This window comes from Phascolarctos cinereus, unplaced genomic scaffold (genome assembly GCF_003287225.1).
Source record: "Phascolarctos cinereus isolate Bilbo 61053 unplaced genomic scaffold, phaCin_HiC Scaffold_2;HRSCAF=192, whole genome shotgun sequence".
In the NCBI taxonomy this organism is placed as follows: Eukaryota; Metazoa; Chordata; class Mammalia; order Diprotodontia; family Phascolarctidae; genus Phascolarctos; species Phascolarctos cinereus.
Window position 1 is genome coordinate 314777708 of NW_027555625.1, and position 23740 is coordinate 314801447.

Genomic DNA, 23740 nt, shown 5'->3' on the forward strand with positions numbered 1-23740 from the left:
ATATCCCACCTCCTTTTTTCATCCAATTTCCTTGAAAAAGTTTTCTACACTTGGTGCCTCTTCTTCCTCTCCTCTCCCTCCTTAACTCTCTACAATCAGGCTTTTGACCTTACTATTCAAATGCAACTCTTCTAAGTTACTAATGATCTTTTAGTTGACAAATCTGTCTTATTCCTTCTGAACCTATGTACTGTATTTGACACTGACCACTCTCTGGGATACTCTTTCCTCTCTGGGTTTTTGTGAAACTATACTCTCCTGTTTTACCTCCCTTTCTGAATACTCCTCAGCCTCAATGACTACCTCATTATCCATATTATGCCCACTGTGGTTCCCAAGGTTCTGTCTTGGGCTACATTCTCCTTTACTCATACTTTCTCTTTTTTAACTTCATCAGTTCCATTAGATTTAGTTCTATTATCTTTATGCAGCTGATTCCTAGATCTATATATCTAGCCTCAAGTTTCTCCTAATCTCATTACCATTTGCCTATAGAATATTTCAAACTGGATGTTTCAGAGACATCTTAAATGTAACATATGAAAACTGAACTCATTATTCATCCCCAACTCCCACCCCATCCTCTCCTTTTCAAAACTTCCCCATTTTTGTCAAAGACACTACCATCCTTTCAGATTCTCAGGTTCATATCATCTACGTTAGCTTCAGCTCCTAATTCTCCATCATTCCATATATGCAATTAGTTGCCAAATCTTGTTATTTCTACCCTCACAACATAGCTTGCATATGACCTGTTCTCTTAATTTACACAGCTACCACCTTGGTTCAGGCTTTCCTTACCTCTGTCCTTAATTGTTGCAACAGTCTCCTTATTAGTTTCCCCTGCTGGAATCTCTTCCCCTGTCCAGCCTGTTCTACACATCCTGAAAAAGTAATTTTCCATACCACATATCTGAATGTGTGACTTCCCTATTCAACCAACCAGTGATTTCCTATTACCTCTAGGATAAAATATAAACTCCTTTGTTTAACTTTTTAAGTCCCATACAACATAGCACCAACCTACCTGTGCAGTTTTGTTGTGCTCCTGTACTCTGCCAGATCTGTTTTTACTCTGTTCTTCACTCATGATATTTCATCTCTTTTCACTGTGCCTTTTCCCTGTCCATCAGCGACACCTTGGAATGCATTCCCTTCTTACCCTGCCTCACAGAGTCCTCTCTTCCCTTAAGATTCAGCTCGAGCACCATTTAAAAATTAATTTTTTTTTCAGTTTTTAAATGTTTCCATTCACTTCTCCCTCCCTAAAAAACAAAATCTTGTAATAAATACACATAGTAAAGCAAAAATAATTCCTACACTGTGCATGTCCAATATTACTTTTGTTTTTATATGTGTGTGTAAATATGTGTGTGTATATACACACGAGACATGGCCAATATAGGAATTATGTTTGTCTATGCAAACATATGTACATATATGTATGTATGTATGTATGTGTGTGTGTGTGTGTGTGTGTGTGTGTATTTCAATTTGCATACTGAATCCATTAGGAGTGGACAGTACATTTCATCATGGGCCCTCTGAAATCATTGCTGGTCATTGTGGTGATCAGATTTCTTAAGTCTTTCTAGGTTGTGTGTACAGTGTCATTACCATATAAATTGTTTTTTTTTGTTTGTTTGTTTTGCTCACTTCACTTTGTATCAGTTCATACAAGTCTTCCCAGGTCTCCTTGAAACTATCCCTTTCACTATTTCTGACAGCATAACAGTACTCCATTACATTCAAATACTACAATTTGTCCAGTCATTCTTTAATCGATGTGCTGGCAACCCCTTAGTTTCCAGTTCTTTGCCACTACAAAAAGAATTGCTATCAATATTTTTGTGCTTAACTTCTTTTTTCTCTTTCTTTGCTCTCTTTGAAGGCATAGGTCTAGTAGTGGTATCAACAGGTCAAATGATATATATAGTTTAGTAGCTTTTGGGTATAGTTCCAAATTGCTTTCTGGAATGGCTGTACCAATTTACAGCTCCACCAACAGAGCATTAGCCCTTTAACATTTTTCTTTTTTGTTAACTTTGCCAATCTGATGGGAACCTCAGAGACCCTTTAATTTGCATTTCTCTATCATTGATATGGAACATTTTTTTTTTCATATGGCTATTGACAGCTTAGGTTTCATCCTTTGAAAACTGCCTATTCACATACTTTGACCTTTTGGGTTATTGTTCCCTTATGATTCTCCTCTTACCCAGCAGAACACTCTTCATTCTCTTTTGCTGGATCCTCACACAGGTGTCTTCCAGGGCTCTGTCCTGGACCCTCTTCTCCTTCCCTCTATACTACTTCATTTGGGGATCTCCTCATCTCTCACGTTTTTAATTATCATCTCCATGCTATTGATTCTCAAATCTATTTATCCTGCTCCAACCTTTCTGCTGACCTTCATCTCACATCTCTAAATGCCTTTCAGACATCTTTCACTGGATGTCCAGTAGACATCTTAAATTCAACATGTCTAAAACTGAACTCATTATCTTTCCCTCAAATGCTGCCTACTTCCTAGCTTCCCTATTACTGTAGAGGGCACCACCAACCTCTTAATCTTCTAGGCTCATGAAACCTAGATGTCATTCTCAACTCCTCACTATCTCTCACCACTCCTCTCCCCCTGCAATCCAATCTCTTGTCAAGGCCTGTCAATCTCACCTTTGCAACATTCTCTCAAATATGATTCCTTTTCTCCTCTGATACTTCTGCCACTCTGGTGCAGGACCTCATCACCTCCTGCTAACTGTAATAGCCTGCTGGAGGTTCTGATTGCCACAAGCCTCTCCCCACTCCAGATCATCATTCATTTGGCCACCAAAGTGATTTTCCTTAAAACACCAGTCTGATTGTTTTACCCCCATACTTAAACTCCAGTGGCTCTCCATCATCTCCCGGATAAAATATAAAATCCTCTGTTTTGCCTTCCAACAGAGCCCTGTTTCATAACCCAGGGATAGATTTTCAAGATAATCTCAAAAAGAGGATGGATGAGACCAAAGTTGTAGGGGGAAAATCTTGGATCATTATTATTGTCCCCCAAAAAAAGTTTTCAAGAAACTATCAAAACTATTGACTTACACACTTACTTTCCTATCTAAACATTTTGTTTTAATGAGAAAAATCTACACAAGTATCAAGGACTGTCTTTTCCTTTGTAAAATGATGAAGATGGATTAGATTAGTGGTTCACAAGCTTTTTTGTTCTTTGAACCCCCTGCAACAACAACAAAATGTGTTATGAACCTTCAGGGTAATTTAATATACTACTCATAATATTCTTTCAGATTTATTCATTAAGTGTTTCAAATAGCAACAGTCTTTTTAAAATCTTTAAAGTAACTCTTGCCAAAAAAGCTCCAAGGCAAATCAAAATGTACATATATTATATAATCATGAAATACAAAAATATATTACATGTTATATTTTATACAATTTAATATATCATATATTACATATTATATATAAATACATAAAATATAATTTTAAATGTTTTATATAAATATAAAACTTTTGCCAAAGAGGCTCCAAAATAAAAATGTACATTCTATAATTATATAAAATTTTATCTTACCAGTAATTTAAAACTCTAAATATAATTATGATTTTTTTGTGGAGGACACTTTGTAAGGATTAAAAGAAGAAACCCAACAACAATTCAGGTTTCCTGTTTTCTACAAGACACAATATTTTACAATTTATTTTACAAATTTTGTTGAATAAAATAACATTTTAATAGAACAAGCTGCAACTTAGAAGATGTTTAACATAATACTATAATCATAAACTTAATTTTGATATTGGACTTTTTTTTAAATGAACATAGGTTTGTGATGTCTGGCTCAATACCAGATAAACAAAGTCTTAAATATGGTTCTGCATCAAATTTATTTCTGTATTTTGATTTAAAACAAGAATAAAGTGAAAATACTTAATTACAGAAATGTGTAGTAGAAAACTGTAGAATAATTTTGTAAGACCTCTTGCTGAGAGGTGGAAATTCTTTTTTTTTGTATTTAGCCACTTAACCAATGGACAAAAGTGAATACTCAGTCATAGTACCAAATATTTATTCCACTCCTGGCTGATGACAAGCACTATATTAAATTATATATGTATTTAGTTCCGTTGTATATATTGCTTTGTTTTTAAATAATGTTTATATATAAGTTAACATTTGTAAGGAAAGAATCTCTTCATTTGTATTGAGATGATAAATAAAACCATGGGAGCTGATGAGATCATCAGGTGAATAGTATATAGAGAGAAGGCCCAGGACAGAGCTTTGGGGGATTCCAATGGTTAGCAGGTGAGATGTGGATGAAGATATAGCAAGAATGGTCAGACAGGTAAGAGGAGAACCAGGGAAGAACAACATCATTAAAATCTAGAAAGAAGCATATTAAGGAGAAGAGGGCGATCAGCAATGTCAAAGGCTGCAAGAAAGGTCAAGAAAGATGAGGACTGAGAAAAAGCCATTAGATTTGGCAATTAAATTATTAGTAACTTTTGGAGAGAGCAGTTTTGATTGAATGATGAGGTCAGAAGCTAGACTGAAGAGAGTTAGGAGGAGAGCTGGAGGAAAAGAAATGGAGGCATCCATTGCAGTTGCCTTCCTCAAAGAGTTTAGCAATAAGTAAGAAGAAAGGAAGCAGATGATAGCTAGTAGGGATCGATGGATGAAGTGAGGGTTTTTTGAGGATGGGAGAGAATAGGATTGTAGGCAGAGAAGTAGCCAGTAAACTGGGAGTAATTAAAGATCAATGAGAGAGTTCAGACCATAAGAGGCAGTGGTATGCTGTAAAGACAGGATGTAATGGTACCACTAGCGCATGTTAGCCTTGGTAAGGAGAAAACCTATCTCTTCATGTGAAATAGAAGTAAAGGAAGAGATAGTGGTAGAAGGCATCTGAATAGTGTGAAATGAAGAATAGGGGAGAAGAGAGAGTTTTCAGTGAATGGCCTTTTTTTTTTCAGTTAAATATGAGACAAGGTTTTCAGCTGAGAAGGCAAGAGAAGGGAAGTTACAGGTTTGAGGAGGGATAGAAATGCTTGGCATAAGCTGCTGTAGTTAAGTGAGATAGTTAATCAACTAGAGAGGTGTGAAAGGACTGCCTTTCAATGAAGACCTGGCTTATGTAACATAAGCATATAGTAGACCCAGTCAGCAAGGTTTCATGGTTTTCTCCAGCTTCATTCAGCAACACATGAGTAGGAATGAAGGTAGTGAATGGTGGGAGTAATCCAAAGCTGGGATTTGCAAGAGCACTATCTTTGGTAGCATAACGGTGTATGGGAATCAAGAGAACAGTACAGTTGAACTGGTTCACCAAGTGAAGAGAGTGTAGCCAGTGCAGGGGCAATAGCTTGGGAAAGAACTGTGGGGTATAAGGATTGGAGGTCTTGGTAATGATAAACAGGATTTGAAGTTTCAAAGCAGAGGAAGAGGTGGAAATGACAACCAATTACGATTAGATGAAGGAATTTCAGAGTTCCTGAACATGGATGTGGAACACTTGTGGGTGATGGCAAGGTCAAGGGTATGACCATCTCTGTATAGCTGTGGTGGGTAGAGGAGTAGGTCCTGAGAAATAAATAAATTGAAGAATTGGTAGGTTATGGTATATATTGTTGTTCAGTCATTTTTCAGTTGTGTCTGACTCTTTGTGGCCCCATTTGGGGTTTTCGTGGCAAAGATACTGGAGTGGTTTGCCATTTCCTTCACCAGCTCATTTTACAGATGAGGAAACTGAAGCAAACAAGGTTAACTGACTTGCCAAAGACCACACAGCTAGTAAGTGTCTAAGGGAAGTCAAATTTGAACTCAGGTCTTCCTGACTCCAGGCCCTGTGTTCTATCTACTGCACTTCCTAGTTGCATAGAATATATAAGGGAGTATCAATATGTATGTTGAAATCTTCTTGTATGAGAGAAAGAACAGTGAGGAAAGATAGCCCATAAACCAGACACTGAACTCACTGAAGATGGAAGAGGGTGTCTTGGAAATCGGTAGACAATAGCTACCAGGACCCTGAATGGATGATAAATATGGATTGAATGAACCTCAAATGAGGGAATATTACTGGGTAATGGTGGTCGAGCGAGAATGTGGCAGTGGCAATGGGAAGCAAGGAGTATTCCAATTCCCTAACCACAACCAGTATATTCAATTATATTTACATATCATAGTTTATCCGGCCAATCTCTAGTTTATGGGCATCCTCTTAGTTTTCAGCTTTTTGTTACCACAAACAGAGCATGAAGCAATAATACTTGAAAAGCACCTAATTCTCAGGGCTCTTATAAGGATTAAATGAAATAATGTATTAAAATGCTACATGAATATAAATTCTTTTTAATGTATATAAATGATTCTTCAATATTATCTTCAACAAACATTTATTGGGCATCTACTATGTGTGTTAGGTGGTAGAGTTAGAAAGATGAATAAAACACCCTGCCCTCAAGGAAGTAATATTTTAATTGGTAAGATATAACATAGACATAAAAAGATAACTATATGCAAGGTAGCCACACTAAAGAGCTAACATTTACACAGCACTTTTAAGGTTTGCAAAGCACCTTGCAATTACCTCATTTGATTCTTACAACACTGGAAGAAAGGTGGTATTATTAACCCTACTTTACAGACAAGAACTTGGGCAGACAGAAGTTAAGTGACTTGCTCAAGGTCATAAAGCTAGTAAGTGTCTGAAACTGGATTTGAATGAAGGCATTCCTGGCTCCAGGTCCAGCACTCTATCCACTGCATCACATAACTAAATGACTAAAGACATTAAGTACAGCAAAGGAGGAAGGTTCATGGACAAAGTAGGATTTATACTGGCTCTTGAAGGGAAGAAATTTCAAGAGTTCTTAACCTGAGGTCTGTGAACTTTAAAGTAAAATTAGTGTGGTAACTATATTTCAATACAATTGTTTTCCTTTTTAATTCTATGTATTTTATTTTATGCACTTAAAACATTATTCTGAGTAGGGGTACATAGATTTTGCCAGAATGTCAATGGAGTCCATGACACCAAAAAGGCTAAGGACCCCTGACTCTACCTACTGTGCCACCTAGCAAACTCCCCCTCCCTCATCAAACTACCAAGGGATTATATTATGGAGCTAGAAAAAATAATGACAGAATTTATCTGGAGGAATGCAAGGTCAAGATTTCAAGAGGAATAATGAAAAAAAGTGTAAAGGAAGGGATCCTAAGAGTACAAGGCATCATTAAAACTATTTGGTACTCATTAAAAAATAAAGAGGACAATTAGTGGTAGAGACTATGTCAACAACATAAAGATTCAAACATAATAACAGGTTTTAAAAAAAAATTTATTTTCTCCCAATTATATGTGACATTTGTTTTCAAAATTTTGAGTTCCAAATTCTCTCCCTACCCCCATCATTGAGAAGGCAAGCAATCTGATATAGGTTTTACATTTGTAGTCATGTAAAACATATTTCCATGTTAATCGTAGCATAGTTTTTAATAAACCCAAAGACCCCAACTTCTGGGGCAAGAACTCAGTATTCAACAAGAACTTGTAGGAAAACTGGAAAGCGGTCTGGCAGAAATAGTTTAGACCAACATCTTGCAATTAGTTCCAAATAGACACATGACCTATACATAAGCAAATATAAATATATAAACAATCCAATATACAAACAGATTATAAGGGCAGGGAAGGAAATACAATAAAACTTTGGATAGGAAGAGGTTCATAACCAATCAAGAGATAGAGAGGATCACAGAAGATAAAATGGACAATTTTAATTACTTAGAATTGAAAATTTTTTATAACAAACAAAATTAAATATAGTTAAAATTAGAAGGAAAATAGTTAACTGGGAAAAAAATCTTTATAGGAAGGTTCCCTAACAAAGGTTTGACATACAAGGTATATTAAGCAACTGGTTCAAATATATAAGAACAAGAGCCATTCCCCAATAGATGCCAAAGGTAGTTTTTAAAGAAGAAATGTAGTCTGGGCTATCAGCTTTTTTTTTTTGTGGTGGCAAAGAATTGGAAATTGAGGGGATGCCCCATCCATTGGGGGAATGGCTGAACAAGTTGTTACATCATTGTGATGGAATACTATTTTTGTTTAATTAACTAATTTATTTTTAGTTTTCAACATTCACTTCCATAAGTTTTTGAGTTTTAAATTTTCTCCCCCTCCTTCCCCATCTTCCTCCCCAAGACGGCATGCAATCTGATATAGTCTCTACATATACATTCATATTAAACATTTTCACATTAGTCATGTTGTAAAGAAGAATTAGAACCAATGGGAGCTATCACGAGAAAGAAGAAAGAAAACAACAACAAAAAGGAAGCAAATAGTATGCTTTTATCTATATTCAGACTCCATAGTTCTTTCTCTAGATGTGAACAGCATTTTCCATCATAAGTCTTTTGGAGTTGTCTTCAATCCTTGCATTGCTGAGAAGAGCCAAGTCTATGAAAGTTAATCATCTTATAATGTGGCTGTTACTATGTATGATGTTCTGCTGGTTTTGCTCACTTCAGCATTAGTCCATATAAGTCTTTCCAGGTTTTTCTGAAATCTGCCTGCTCATCATTTCTTATAGCACAATAGTATTCCATTACATTCATATATCACACCTTGTTCAGCCCTTCCCCAATTGATGGGCATCCCCTCAATTTCCAATTCTTGCCCACCACAAAAAGAGCTGCTATATTTTTGTACATGTGGATCCTTTTCCCATTTTTATGATCTTTTGGGATACAGCCCTAGAAGCAGTATTGCTGGGTCAAAGGGTATGCACAGTTTTATAGTCCTTTGGACACAGTCCCAAATTTCTCTCCAGAATGGTTGGATCAGTTCACAACTGCTAGAATACTACTATGCAATAAGGAATGACAAGGGGGATGATTTCAGAAAAACCTGGGAAGACTTACATGAACTGATACAAAGTGAGCAGAGCCAGGAGAACATTGTACAAAGTAACAGTAATGTTGTAAGGGTGATCAACTGTGAAAGACTAGGTTACTCTAATCCAAGAGGATGATCCAACACAATGCCAAAGGACTCATGATGAAAAATGTTATCCACCCCCACAGGGAGAACTGATGAACTCTGAGTGCATATTGAAGCATACTTTTTTACTTTATTTTTCTTGCTTTTGTTTTTTAAAACCTAACATAGGAATATATTTTGCATGACTTCACATGTATAATGGGTATCATATTGCTTACCTTCTCAAAGGATGAAGGGGTTATAAAGAGGGAGAGAATTTGAAACTTAAAATTTTTTTCAAATGAATACTAATATTAATTTTTGAAAAATACACATTTTATCAATAGCCATATGAAAAAATACACCAAATCTCTGATAACAAAAGAAATGAAATTAAAATAGCTCCAAGGTTTCATTTCAAACTCATCAGATTGGGGAAAATGACCCAAAAAAAGGAAAATGAAAATTTTTTGGAAAAGTTGTGGGGAAACAAGCACGTAAACATACTGAGCTAAATACACTGAATTGGTCCAGCCATTATGGAAAGCAATTTGAAACTATACACAAAAAGTCACTACTAAACTGTGCATTTCCTTTGACCTAGCTAATACTATGTAAAGCCTTTACCCGAAGACATCATAGAAAGAGGGAAAGGATACAGATGCACAAAAATATTTATAGTAGTTCCTTTTTTTTTCAGTGGCAAGAAACTAGAAACTTAAAAAGATATTCATGAATTGGGGAATGGCTGAACAAATTATGGTATGTAAATGTAATGGAATATTATTATATTGTAAGAAATAACTAAGTGGACAGCTTCAGAGAAATATGGGAAGACATATGAACTTATGGAAGGTGAAATGAGAATGATGAGAGAACAATTTATATGATACCAACATTGTAAAGATAAACAACTTTGGAAGAATTCTGATTAATGATCAAATATGATTCCAAAGGACCATATTTGAAAAAATGCTATGCAATTTCTAATAGAGAGGTAAAGAACTCAAACTGCAGAAAGAAGCATACATTTTTAGACATGGCCAGTTTGGGGGAGGGAATTTATTTTGTATGACCATGAATATCTGATAAGAAGGTTTTACTTTACTTCAATTTTGTATGTGTATGCAAAAATTTGGAGGAAAGGAAAGCAGAAGATGAGGTTACCAAAATAAAAACAAAGGTCACTGAAGCATTTTTCAAATGTGTGGGAGAGAACAAAAAGAAGGTCAGTAGAAACAACAGACAAGCAGGACAGTTTTGAAAATAACACATTAAATTTATTATATACTCAAAGAGCAAGATGTTTATAATACAGATTCATATCTTCATATACATTCCTCTTTTTGTTAGTAAATTCAGAATAAAAAAAAGAAAATGTATTGATATAATATGGAAAATTGTTGTCTAGGTAGAATTAGAGAAACAAAGAACCAGTGAGTAAAAGCAGTTCACAATTTGAATAGAATATACTATTATTTAAAAATAAAATCATTAACATCATTTTGTACTACAACATGAACTAGAGAAGAGCAGCAGAATAATCTTTCTAATACCCCCAGTACTACAGCAGGCCTTTATTATTATGGGCAGTTTTTATGTAAACCCAATAAATATATAACATTTACCAACAAATGCCTAACACTATTATAGGCTTTGGATTTTATGAGGGATATAGAGAAATTTGAGAGGGTCCAAAGGCATACAACAAAAAAATGATTAAAAGGATGGGAAACTGGTCCAATGAAGAAAGATTAAAGTGATAAAGATTACTTAGTATAGAGGCCAAAATACAACTGAAAGACCCCACTAAGTGGAAATGAGTTGAAATTAGAGTGCAATTTAAGTTAGAGATGAGGAAAAGAGATTTAATATCAAGCACGATTAAATACTGACATGAACTACAATAAGGTCAAGAAATTTATCCCTGTAGAATTTTAAGACAGCTAGTCTTACTTTCCTTTGATGTTTTAGGTGAAATTCTGACTGATCATGACATCTTTCCCAGCTTTTGAATTCCTTAGCAGCCTAGGCAAATCTCAAGCACAATTCTAAGGCATTTAGGGATAGAAGGTATAATGGAATGAGCACCAGATTTGTAGTTAAAGAATACTGGCTTTTGTGATCATGGGCAAGTCACTTAACCTCCCTGGTCCTCTTTTTTCCTCTTCTATAAAATAAGGGTGTTGAAACAGATGATCTCTAAGGTCCCTTCTAACTCTAAATCCTATGAATCTAAAGATAAGTAATTAAAGTTTTTCTTAAGTGGTGTAATTCTAGAGCCGTATGGTATTTTCCCCTCTTTATTGTTTTAAAAATTAAACTTTATTTGGGCAATTATCAAGCATTTATTTTTTCTTCCTCTGAATTCCTCTCTTCCCAGGGGAAAAAAAAAGAGAAAAAGAAAAAACAAGACCCTCAGAATAAATAAGCATAGTCAAGTGAAACAAATTTCCATGCTGGTTATGTCCAAAAATGAGTGTCTCATTCCAAATTATTTATTTTTCCACTTTTGTTAGGTGGTAGGTAGCATTTTTCATCCTTGGTCCTCTGAAATCATGGTTGATCATTGTGTGGATCAGATTCTCAAGTCTTTCAAAACTGTTACTTTTTACTACATTAATGTCATAATAGAAAATTTTCTCCTGGTTTTCCTCACTTCACTCTATAATAGTTTATAAAAATTTTCCCATGTTTCTCTGAAACCATCTCTTTCATTTCTTACAGCACGATAGTATTACAGTATATTTACATATCATAATTTGTTTACCCAATCCCAACTGATGAGCATTCCCTTAGTTTCAAGTTCTTAGCCATTGCAAAAAAGCTACTGTAAATATTTTTGTACACATAAAACATTTTCTTCTTTCTCTATCTCTTTGGTATACCCAATGGCAGTTTAAGTATTTGCGAAGGGATTTCAAATCTCCACTTCACAACATGAAGTTTGGCAGCACTTTGTAAAAATGTATACCATCAATTTTGACTAGACATGTAGCCTTGGATCATTCAGATTCCAAAAGATTCCCAGCAGAGCATGGGTAGTTTGTGAACATCTAGAATTCCAGAATTAAAGGGTAGATGAAGCTATAGGAAACATACATTGGAGAGCAAATGATCTTTAGGACAGTTAGAATCAAAATAAGATACTGGATCTGAACTACATGGTGTCATTAGATCCTAGAAATGCCTTCTGGGAAAGTCTGCTTGCCATTGTACTTTTGGTACTTCAGTATCCATGTTTCACTGGAGGCTTAGAGTGGCTTGACTTCACCTTAAATTCCACTATGTATGTCAAGTAGTATTGAGGTTCCATTGTGGTTCCTTTTCACTTTAAATTTCTAGGATTCACTAATACTTTTGAAAACTGAATTAACTTAAGGGTTTAATTTAGTTGAAAAACTAGTTTTAGTCAGTCAGGAAACAAGCATTTAAGTGCATACTTTGTGCCAGGCACTGTGCTAAGCCCTGGAGATACAAAGAAAAGTATAAAGGACAGTCCCTGCCCTCAAGGAACCCACAGTGTAATGGGGAAACAACATGCAAACAACTATGTACAGATTCAGGATACTAGGGGATGTCTCAGTGAGAAGACACTAAAATTGAGGAGGACTGGGAAAGGCTTCTTGCAGAAGGTGGGACTTTAGCTGAAACTTAAACAAAGCCAGGGAATCCAGGAGGCAGAGATGAGGAGTGACAACATTTCAAGATTGGAGGTGCAATTAATGAAAATGCTCGGAGTTGGGAGATGGAGTGTCTTGTGCAAGGAAAAGCAAAGAGGCTAGTGTCACTGGATTGTAGAGTTTTAAAAGGAAGTAAGGTTATAAGAAGATTCACAATGTAGGAAGTGGTTGGGTTATGAAAAGCTTTAAAAGTTAGAGAGGATTTTATATTTAATATTGCAGGTGACAGGGAGCCACTGGAGTTTACTGAATCATATAATTCATATAATCAGTATGTGATATAATCAGATCTGTACTTCAGGAAGATCAGTTTAACAGCTAGATGAAAGACAGACTGGAGTTAGGAAGAGGCTTCAGGCAGAGAGACCTCCCTGAAGCAGTCCTGGCATGAGGTGATGAAGGCTTACATTGGGGTACCTGTAGTTGTTGTTTAAATCAAATTCTTTAAAATTATTGCAAAATACATGTACAACTGAACTTGTAATTCCACATTCATATTATATACTTTATTATATTTATTTGTGTATGTATCTAATTGCAATTCTTCATTCCTCTGGTGTTTAATCATGGTAGGATTGTGACTAGAGCTCTTGAAGTCTATGTCTGGAATACAAACTCTGGTAGGTTCCACAAAACTGTAAAGACTGAGTCTAGATTGTCAGATATCTGAGGTCATCCTGGGCTAAGTTGGAAGAGGTTCACCACTATGAGTGATAAATTTTTAGGTCAAAGAAATTCAAATGGTATGATGGTCATCTACATCTACTGTAACATTGGTAATCTTCATGTAGAAGGTGTAGTGACAATGACAGGGTCATCGATCCCTGAAGTTGTGAAGTACACTGTACCTACTTCATCCTGTACTAGACTCTAAGCTCCATGGTCTTTGTTTATTCATTGTTGTATCCCCTACCCTGTACTTTGTAATGGCTTATACTTTTATGCCCAGATCTTATCTTAGTGAAGAATGCGATGGTTCATTCTTTAAAGAGAAGAATCTATGCTAAGGCCAAGGGCTTTGCAGATAGAAAAAGCTTGATAAACACCAGAGGAATGATTGATTCCACACTTAAAAGATCTGTGATACTGGCACTGGATTAGAGACAATGAACCTTGGTTTGAATTTGATGATGCCACTTACTTCCTGTGTAAACACATGCAAGTTACTTGACTTTTCTAGACAACCTCTAAGTTCTCTTTTAGCTCTGAATCTAAGGTCTTCAGCTCCTTTGATGAGTGTCATATTCCCTTACATGACACAGTAGTTAGTTTCATGAATTATTACTGGCAAAAATTCATCACTTGGTGCTCAACCTTTTGGTAAAGAATCTTACCAAATGAATGGATATACTTTATATTTTTATTTTATATTTTTAGTTTTTTATACTTTTTATTTTTATGTCACCTTTATTGCCCAACATATCTATCCCCTATCCATCTATCATTCTCTCAGAACAAAGAATAAAAAAAAGGAAAGAAAGAAAAACAGCAGTTCATAAATAGGCAACACACCAAAGCTATGTAAAGAAAGAAGGGAGGTACATTTTTGCCTCTGTTCTCAGAGCCAAGGTTGCCCATGATAATTATATAACATCCAGTTTTGGGTTTCTTTCTTCTTTCCATTTATATTGTTATTGTCATTTTATGTCTGTCTGTCTATCTATCTTTCCTGGTTCTGCTTATTTCACTGAACATCAGCTCATATAAGTTTTCTCTGAATTCTTCATCTTCATTGTTTCTTATGGTACAGTAAGATTCCATTATATTTATACACCACAATTTGTTCAGCTAGCATATTTCAAGGACAATTTACCCAGTGTACCTAAAACATGTTTCAAAGAAATGAAATGTATCATTCCCATATGAGGTAACAGGGAGGTAGCTGTTACTTAACCATTTTAAAGATTAAGAAATTGAAACAGAGAATCCAACTGATTTGTCTCAGTTTATAAACAGCAACATATTTTACAAACCTTATTTTGCATTTTAACAACTAACTCAGTTAGAATTTCTCCTGTTCTTGGGGGAAAGGCGTGTGAAGGATACAAAAAAATACATTGTATTACACGTTGAATTTCCCTCAACTGAACAGTTGAGGGATTTTGTTTACTAGAAACTCAAATCTTCTGTTTACACCCCAAGTAACTGAGCTGTAAGAATTTTGAAGGAGAATACTGTAACTTCAGTGTTTGGGGTTCAGTGGCTGGTTTCCCCTAGACAAAGACTCCCATATTGCTAATACCAAGGGACAGTAAGGCCATTTTAGACGCAACTGTAAGCTAAGGTTTTGTTGTTGTTTTTAAATAAAGAACTGGCCCAGGCACAAGTCAAATGCATCGTCAGGGCCAGCTCCATGAAGGTTGCTTGTCAGTCACATAATAATTACTACATTTGTATGAGAATTTGATCATTTCCCCGTTATTGTGCAACTGTGAGTCATATAGGAGGGAGCTCCAGCCTTCTGGATTCAGAGGTAACAACTCTATCTGAAAGGTTGTAAAGAGGGTTGCACCCTGGCCCCAGTGGGAACCTGACACTATTACTTCTGGAAGAGGGCACTGAACATAGGCCCCCCAAACCAGTCTGTGTTTATCCATAAATTCGAAGACTCATAGAAGGCCAGAGTTGAAAAGGTCCTTAGAAACTGATTATCAAAGCCGGGGCCTTAGAAAAGTGCATCCAATCCTTCATTCTACAGATAGGGAAACTGATGCCTAGGGAGAGGACAGGGCATTTTCAGTACCCTTCACTGCCCCTAAATGGTGGCTAACAACGCCTGGTAAACTGAAAACAAGTTTTCCAGTCCACTTTCCGACCTCTTGGGAAGGTAGTTGGGCAGGGGGCCTGGCACCAAGAAATCTGAGTTCTTATCCCAGCTCCTACAGCCCCTCTTCATGTTGGGGGCCTGGCCAGCCCTCCATTCAGGTGAGAGTTATGGAAGGCTCCGCAGTGGTGCTTGGGGGTAGGAGGCAGAGATGGCGCACCGAGGGGGAGGACACTTCGGCGCCCCTTCCCAGCACTGCCCTCCCAGCATCCCTCAGACCCAACCCACCCCATAATCTAGCTCCCTAATCTCGCGAGACTCCGTTCAGTTTCTTCTCCAGGTTTGCCTACCACCCCTCCTCCCCCCGCCCCCAGCCCCACCTTTTACTACCGGGGTTAGACTGGGGCGGAAAGAGCCTGAGCCATCATGACTGCTGGGGAATGTAGTCCAGGCCACTTAAGATCCGTATGTCCTTCCGGAGCGAGAATGCCCGATAAGCGGCGGTGGACTACAAGTCCCAGCGGCTCTTGAGATTTGTTTTTGTTCAAAAAAAAAACCAACCCACCCACCCACCCCCCATCCGCCCCCCAATTCCTTGCAGAGACACACATATACATAACAGACACACACACGCACACATACATAGACACACACACACACACACTCGCGCGCTCTCTCGCACGCACCCCCCCCCACCAGAACGACAGGAAAGCCGTTTTCCTATTCCTCTCTCACTTTCCCTCACTTACCCCCAACAGCAGGGGTTCCGCAAGGAGGCCCAAGGCCTTAGCTGGGGAAAGGGGCGCGCGGCGGCGGCGGCGGCCGCGGCGGCGGCGGCGGGGCGGGGCGGACGCTAAAGCCGTGACCTCTGACCCCGTTGTTATGTGGGGCCGCCGCATTCCTTAGTGATCGCGGAGCCGCTGCCGCCGCTGTGGTAACGGGCGCATTCGGGGCGCGTGGAACGGCCGCCTCCGCCTCCTCTGCCACCACTATCTCCACCCGAACTCTTCCTTCATCCTTTCACGTCCCCTGCCCTAGGCTCGGGGCCTCGCGCCGCCGCCACGCGCCCCCAGCCGCCGGCCTCAGTCCCGACGCCGCCCGGCCCCTCGTGCCCCGTGCCCACCCGGTCCGCGAGGAGGCCCCGCGTGCCACCACCCCCGCCAAGGAAGAGGAGGAGGAGGAGGAGGAGGATGAAGGACAAACAGAAGAGGAAGAAGGAGCGCACGTGGGCTGAGGCCGCCCGTTTGGTAAGGAGGGGGAAGGGAAGGGGCTCCCGACGGGTCTTGGGGTGAGGGCGGGATGGTCTTGCTTTCCACTGTCCCGTAGACATACTAGGGCCGGGGTGGGGGGGCTCCCACTGCGAGGAAGCCAAGGAGGGGGGGAGGGGCGGGGCTGCCCCTCCCCCCCTTAACGGAACGCGCCCCACCCCTCCCCCTTCTCGTTCTTGCTCGGCGCGGGGGATGGGGGGGCGGCCTCTTTCGCTGACGGGAACTTCTCTCCCCTTCCCCCACCTTCGTGAGCTGACCCTTCCTCCTAGTAACAGACGAGGGTGGGGGGAGGCGGGAAGGTGCTGGGAGATATTTAGGCGTACTCACCCCAGTCCCCCCTCCCAAAAATTTCTTAGTGTGAGTGAACTGTGAGGTTTCCTTCCCCTCCCCTTTTCGTCTTTGGCCGTGTTGGAATTAACAGTTAGATTTTCAAGGTTTCCCTACCACCTCCCGTCACTCTTTGGGGGAGGGTGGTGGTTAGGGGAACATAGTCTCCATTCCCGAGAAAAGACCAACCCAAATGTAGTAAGCTGGGTGGTGGGAAAGAGCTTAGTTTTCAGAAGGCAGATGGAACTCAGCTGGTATGGAAAAAGTCGTCCCCAGCTTAACCGGGTGAATGATGGCAAGATTTTAGTCCTGAGACTCCTTGCTTGAGGCTTCCCTTGATTCCCACCCGAGCCCCTCCTACCGCCTTCCTCCCACTGAATGTAATCTCTCTCTTCTCAAATCTCTTTGCACTTTGTGCCTTTTCTATGCAGTTATGTTTCATTTTGTTTTGTGGTTATTTGTGTAAATGCTTTCTTCCTTGCTGCATTGTAAAAGTATTATTCTACTGCGCATCCTTCAATATGAGCTCAGTACTCTTCAAATGATATTTAACATATATTAGTTTGTTCATTTGAATTGAAATAGTGTAGTGAAACCAAGAGGTATTTGGGTAAAAAAAAATGTAGAACAGAGGTAGACACTTGGGAAAGTTTGCTGGCCAGTTTTATTCCGTATTTATGCCACTTGTAAGTATCTTTATTCTTGTAGTCAAATGGCTTGACAGACCAAAGAAGTGTTTCCGTCAAGAAATCCTTTAATTTAGTGTTTAGCAAAGTAGAGAGTTTCATTTAAGAATCCCAAGTTTTCTGTTGAATGTTGTACTTTTTTCTTTGTTCAGTAAAACATTAGTGCAAATTCAAGGTCTTCAGAGCAAGGCCTGATGAAATACATGGTGAAAAACTTGTAAAATTGTAGTGGTTGCAGAAGTAACAGGTGTTTACTCCCAGAGAAATCTCTTATCACAGAGCTGTTTCAGAAGGCAAGTCAAAATTCATGTCACACTTGTCTGTTTCCACACTGTAGAGTGCTTATAAAGAGGTATAATTTACTTTTTTATACATAATTAATTTATTTTTAGTTTTCAACATTCACTTCCATAAAATTTTGAATTTTAAATTTTCTCCCTCTCCTCCTCCTTCACCAAGACAGTGTGCAATCTGATATAGGCTCTACTTATACATTCCCATTAGTCATGATGTGGTATAATTTACTCTTAATGATAAATGAATCTCTATCTTTTAATCTTATATTTTATTATTAAGTGAGGTTCGTGCCTCAGAGGTCTTGTGTAAAAGACAGGTAATTGATGTGGGTGGAGCTGAGCTTTGTGTATGGGTTTAGAAGACATTTTTCTTTCTTACTTTCCTGGGTACTTCGTTGGGCTTCTTGATTATTGATTCACAATAAATTGAATATTTGGTCTGTAGAAATTTTCACTAGCATTTCCTGGTCAATTCACTGGGGGTGTTTGTTGGCTAAGGACTGGACTGGTGATTGTTAATAGCTTCATGTTTCTGTTAGTTTTGTCTTGGTTTGGCATTGGAATTTGAGGTTGAGTATTCCAGAATGTGAATAGAAGGATCATAGAGATAGTCTAGTCTGTCTACCCTTCATTTTATGCAAGAGAAATCTGAGCCTTGCAGAAGCTGAGTGACATTCCCAAGGCCATTCAGCTAGTTTAGTGTCAGAGGCAGGACTAGAACTCTGGTCTCCTGGTCCCTTGTTCAGTGTTCTTTTTTCTTGAGACTTACTAACAAATTGTTATTTGTGCCTGTTTGTTAGGTCCTCCTGGATAATTCAGACTTTTTGCATGTTTTAAAATTTCTTCACTTGGGAAAAGGGAAAAGATTGGAACTGAGAAAAAGGGGTTGGGTAGGAGAGTTTAATATAAGCATTTCCAAAATCCCTTTCCTTGAAGTAGATAGAGCTTAGGGTTTTCAACTGAAACACTTCTCTGAAGTTCTTCTTATGATAATGTATTGCTACAGGTGTTTAGAACCTCAGTCACTGTAGCCACCCTAGAGGGATTGATTTACTTTTTACATATTAATGTTAATTGAAGCTTTCTTGAAATCTGTGTTGATTGTATTTGAATCAAAATTCTAAAACCTAATTGTTGATTTTAATTGATTTTAATTTAATTTATTCTTAATTGATTTTAGCAATTGAGGATTGACATTATGTTAGGTTTTTTTGGGTACTTGAATTTGCTACGATCTGATCTTTTAAATCACTGTCATTCTATTTCTGTTTTGTCATTGACTCAACCTCATGTCAGATTATCTACTTAAAGACCAAGGAGGCCTTTACTATAGTTTTTCTTCTAAAGCATTCCTTTCAGTCTGATCTTAAATCCAGGAAAAATGGACTTTTTTAGAAACCTCAAGTTGTCCACATAGAGATGTATTGTAGGGTATAATTTTGTGGTTTTTATGTGTCTTGTGTTTTTAAATTTTCCATCCCTTTTCGATTTTTTGAGGAGAAAGGGAGCATGGACAGAAGAATTACTTTACATAAAAGACACAAATATTAAAGGACATTGCAGCTGCTGAAGATTGAGGACTTATTAGAAGCTTTTTTTTTTGTTAATGTTATATTAAATGAATATATAGTCCTGAAGGAGAGAGAAGACTGGTCTAACAAATTTGATTTGAAAGGAGATGCACTAATAAGATACTAGATTAGTTCTCTTGATCAAAATTCTAACACCCTTTTAGCCTGTCTTAAATTGAAATGTTTGCTATCAAATCAGGTGTATCTAAGTTGTCTCACATTAAACCTAATCCTGCTAAGGTCAGTCCAGTATTGGTAATCCCAAAGAGAAAACATTTCTTTTTTGGTGGTGGAAAGAATAGATAAAGAGCTGGGATTCATGTAGTGTTGGCCATAGGTTATTGTATGCTTTCAGAGGCAAGACTATTCCAGCATAGGTCTTTGGGCGTGTAAGCTCTAAAAGAAAGGAATAATATTCCAGATTAACTCAGTTGTTGCTTATACTTATGTTGCTGAGAAGTAAAAGTTTTTCATTCAAATATTGTACAACTTTTCTAGTTGTCAAAATTAGAAGTTGATAGAATGTGAGGTAGGGTACATGAAGTTGTTAGCTTTAGTGCTTCCCTTTTTTTTTTTTAAAGGCTAATGCTTTCCAAATTGAATGAACCTTTACCTGGATTTGAGAAACTCTTCATTACATGTGCTGTCTTTCACTTTGATTAATTATTTGTAAATAGGCCATACTTTCTTCTTGATGTAGAAGAGATAAATTTTGAATACTTAATTACTAAAATAAAAAAACACACCATAGAAAAAAGCAAGGTGAAACTAGGAACAGAAACAATACTGTAGAATTGTCTTCAGGCTAAAGGTAGCATATTTTATATATTTTTAATAAAAGTGAATACGTTGTATCTTTTGAAGTAACTTCTTTCCAAGTTTTTCTTTCCAATGACTTTGGTTCCCAGGTTTATATTTATGTAATCAGAAGGTAAATTTTTCGGAAATCTTTCAAAAAGTCAGCTTAAAAATTTTCACTTAATTAGACAGTTCTTGTTCTGTGTTGGGGGGGGCACGGGAAATGGGCCCCGGTTTAGGTCTCAGCTCTACTATTTACAAGTTGTTTAACTCAAGACAAGTCACGTAATATTTCTGTCCCACACTTTTACCATTTGTAAAATAGGTAATGAATCCTTTTTTGAGGAAGCAGTTCATTTTAGTGGTCTAGGCTTTGAAAATCCAGTATGGAGTCAAAGCCATGATGAAGCATTGGAATAGAGATTGGAGAGGCTCATCATCAAGTTGGGTGCTGTTGGTTTGAAAGACCAACTTCTGTACTGTAAGTGGATTGCGATTTGTCTGTGTCAGCGGAAGCAACATCTAGACTGATGAAATCACAGACCCTTGAAATACTTCAGTAGTATTTTAATGTCTAATTTACTCCGTCTTTGATTCCTTTTCCTTATCTCTTCCTTCCCCTTCTCCTCCCAATTTCTTAAAGTCTTGATCCTCTTGAATGGCTACTAATGGGACTGTTTTGCTTGCTATTTGTGATTTTTGCTAAATGAATGAATATTATGTCCTTGCCCCTCAAGAGGTCAAAGAGCTATAGGGGTTGTGACTATGTGCCTTTTTCTTTTTTCTTCCTTTAGGAGAGCAATATTGCTAATATTACTCAATCTTTTGAAGTTAGATAGCAGCCGTAGGTCACTGAGTGACTTAGTTATAGATGATTCTGACATGAAAGGGACGTTCAATTGGTTTTGTCTATTTATTTATTTATTTATTTTTGGCGCTATTCACACTGAATTGTAGCATCATGTTGCCAAATTGTAAAAAAGCACTGTGATAGCTAAAATCAGAATTTTACAACACAGTGGCAAAAGGCACTGTTTAAAATGTGGGTCCTAACCAAACTTCCTGGGGAAGAAAACCCTACATTTTTCTGTCTTATAGTTTAAGTAGTGTAACAAAATGTAATCTTATGGTTTAGCCACACTTAATATCTTCATTTTATACTAAATAGTAACCAGGGTTACAAAGGCCTTAATGTTGCATAAAAGTCATGTTAAGAAATGTTTGCATTCTCACTTAGTGTTGAGAGTCAGAAATTTAGCTAATTGTAGTATTTACAATACTAGATATATGTTTTTTTGTCCTGTAATTTGGCCTACCTAACCTAATTTTGAATGTGGAAATATGTTGTGATTAGCCACTCTCAGAGTTGAATCATAGCTCATAACATAAATTCGTGGATATAAGTAGAAATTACACACTGATGTGAATATTTTGTATTTCTTTAGGTATTAGAAAACTACTCGGATGCTCCAATGACCCCAAAACAGATTCTGCAGGTCATCGAAGCTGAAGGGCTAAAGGAAATGAGGTTTGTATTGACTTTATGCCCTAAAACAAGAAACATATCTCCCTTTTTAGGGAATCTTGAGTTTTGATTGAAATGCGAATGTATACATATGTATGGGCAGCTAGGTGGTACAGTAGATAGAGTTTGGACCTGGAGTCAGGAAGAACTGGATTCACATCTGGCCTTAGACAATAGCTGTATGATCCTGCACAAGTCACTTAACCTTGTTTGTCTTAGTTTCCCAATCTGTAAAATGAGCTGGAGAAAGGACCATTCCACTATCTTTGCTAAAAAAAAAAACAGAACTAAAAGGGATCACAGAATTGGACATGACTGAAAATGACTAATTGACAATTCATAAATGTTATGTATTCATGTGTCTGGGTGGTGGAGTGTGGAAATATTTTGTTTTGTTTTGTTTTTAATTGGGAAAGGGAGTTTGAACATCCACATTTCCATTAAGAGATGGCAGTGTCCTGGGTTTTTTTATTTGTTTTAAACCTGAATTTCAAGCATCTGCAGTTGGGGACTTGCCCATTTATGTGGAGTCACATGCATCTTCTCTTATATTTCTGTTTACCTCAGTCATCAAAAAGATTGTATGGCTGTACTGTAGCACTCTGTTGTGTTTTGCTCTTTATACTTCTAAAGTTCTTTAGGGTCAAAGAAGAGTTCTTTTCAGTGTATATTCCTTTTGACATTTTTTGTCTACTGCAGTAATAATATTTATAAACTGCTGTGTGGTTCTGATAGATATAGACAGCATGTAGTATCTCATTTGATTTTCATATTTTATCTTCACAGTTATCCTTGATGGTATAAGCAAAACACATTATTTCCATTTTATAAATGAGGAAATTGAGGAGGCAGCTAGGTGGTGCAGCAGATAGAGCTCTGGCCTTGGAGTCAGGAAGTCCTTAGTTCAAATCCTGTCTCGGACACTTGACACTTACTCACTGTGTGACCCTAGGCAAGTCACTTAACCCTGATTGCCTCACCTAAAAAAAAAATTTAAAAAAACCCCAACAACAACAACCATAAATGAGGAAGTTGAGACTCAGAAGTGAAATGATATGACCGGGACTAATATGTGGAAAAACAGGGACTCTGGCGTAGGTGTTTTGTCTGCAAGTCCAGTGTTCTTTTACTTGACCATGTTGCCAGTAGCAATTCATGATATGAATTCATGATAACTGTATTTTGGGGTGCTTTTGATCATTTACCCTATTTTTTTTATATTTTCCGAAAGAACTGAATTAAAAGCAACAAGGATTGAAAAATCAGTGATTATCCATTATTCTCCTGTATTTCTTCCTCATCTTTTTTTTAAAAAGTGAAATATATAGCCTTTACATGAATCTTAGAACAAAAAATTTGGTATACCTTTTAAGGTTGAAAAAGTTTCCAACATTTCCAGCTCTCTTGACTGAAGACATTCAAACCTTCTAGAGGTGGAGACATTAAGACGGTGTTCTGCACATTGGCTGAATCTTATTTAGATGATTTCCATTTACTCTTTGGTATCATAATTATGCTTCATTTTTATTTTTATGAGCTATTTCCCATCATGCCGCTGTCTGCATTACTGTTGAACTACTATACCTATAGCAGGCAAATTAATCCCTTTGGGAGAGATGAAAATCAGAATGTTAACTTGTTTCTGCTCCTTGTTCATGTAGGAACTATGAAACAGTCATGATGGTTTGTGATTAGTGAGCAGCTTTGTAATTTATTGACAGAGGTATATAGTGTGTAGGAGTCACATTGTTCAGAGAGGGACTTTGCCAGCATGTAGCGCTCCCTTGTAGCAGAACTGTTAAAACACCCACTTA

General features: G+C 37.6%; 1 protein-coding gene across 2 annotated transcripts in view; it reads left to right on the forward strand.

The window, feature by feature from the left end:
• Positions 1–16041: 16041 nt before the first annotated feature.
• ASXL1 (ASXL transcriptional regulator 1) overlaps positions 16042–23740 on the forward strand; it is a 61488-nt gene continuing 53789 nt past the window's right edge. For both annotated transcript variants that reach the window (XM_020990728.2, XM_020990729.2), the window contains exons 1-2: positions 16042–16702; positions 21847–21929. In XM_020990728.2, the coding sequence (XP_020846387.1) occupies positions 16646–16702; positions 21847–21929 (140 nt within the window). In that variant the 5' untranslated portion in view covers positions 16042–16645. The remainder of the gene's footprint in view (positions 16703–21846; positions 21930–23740) is intronic.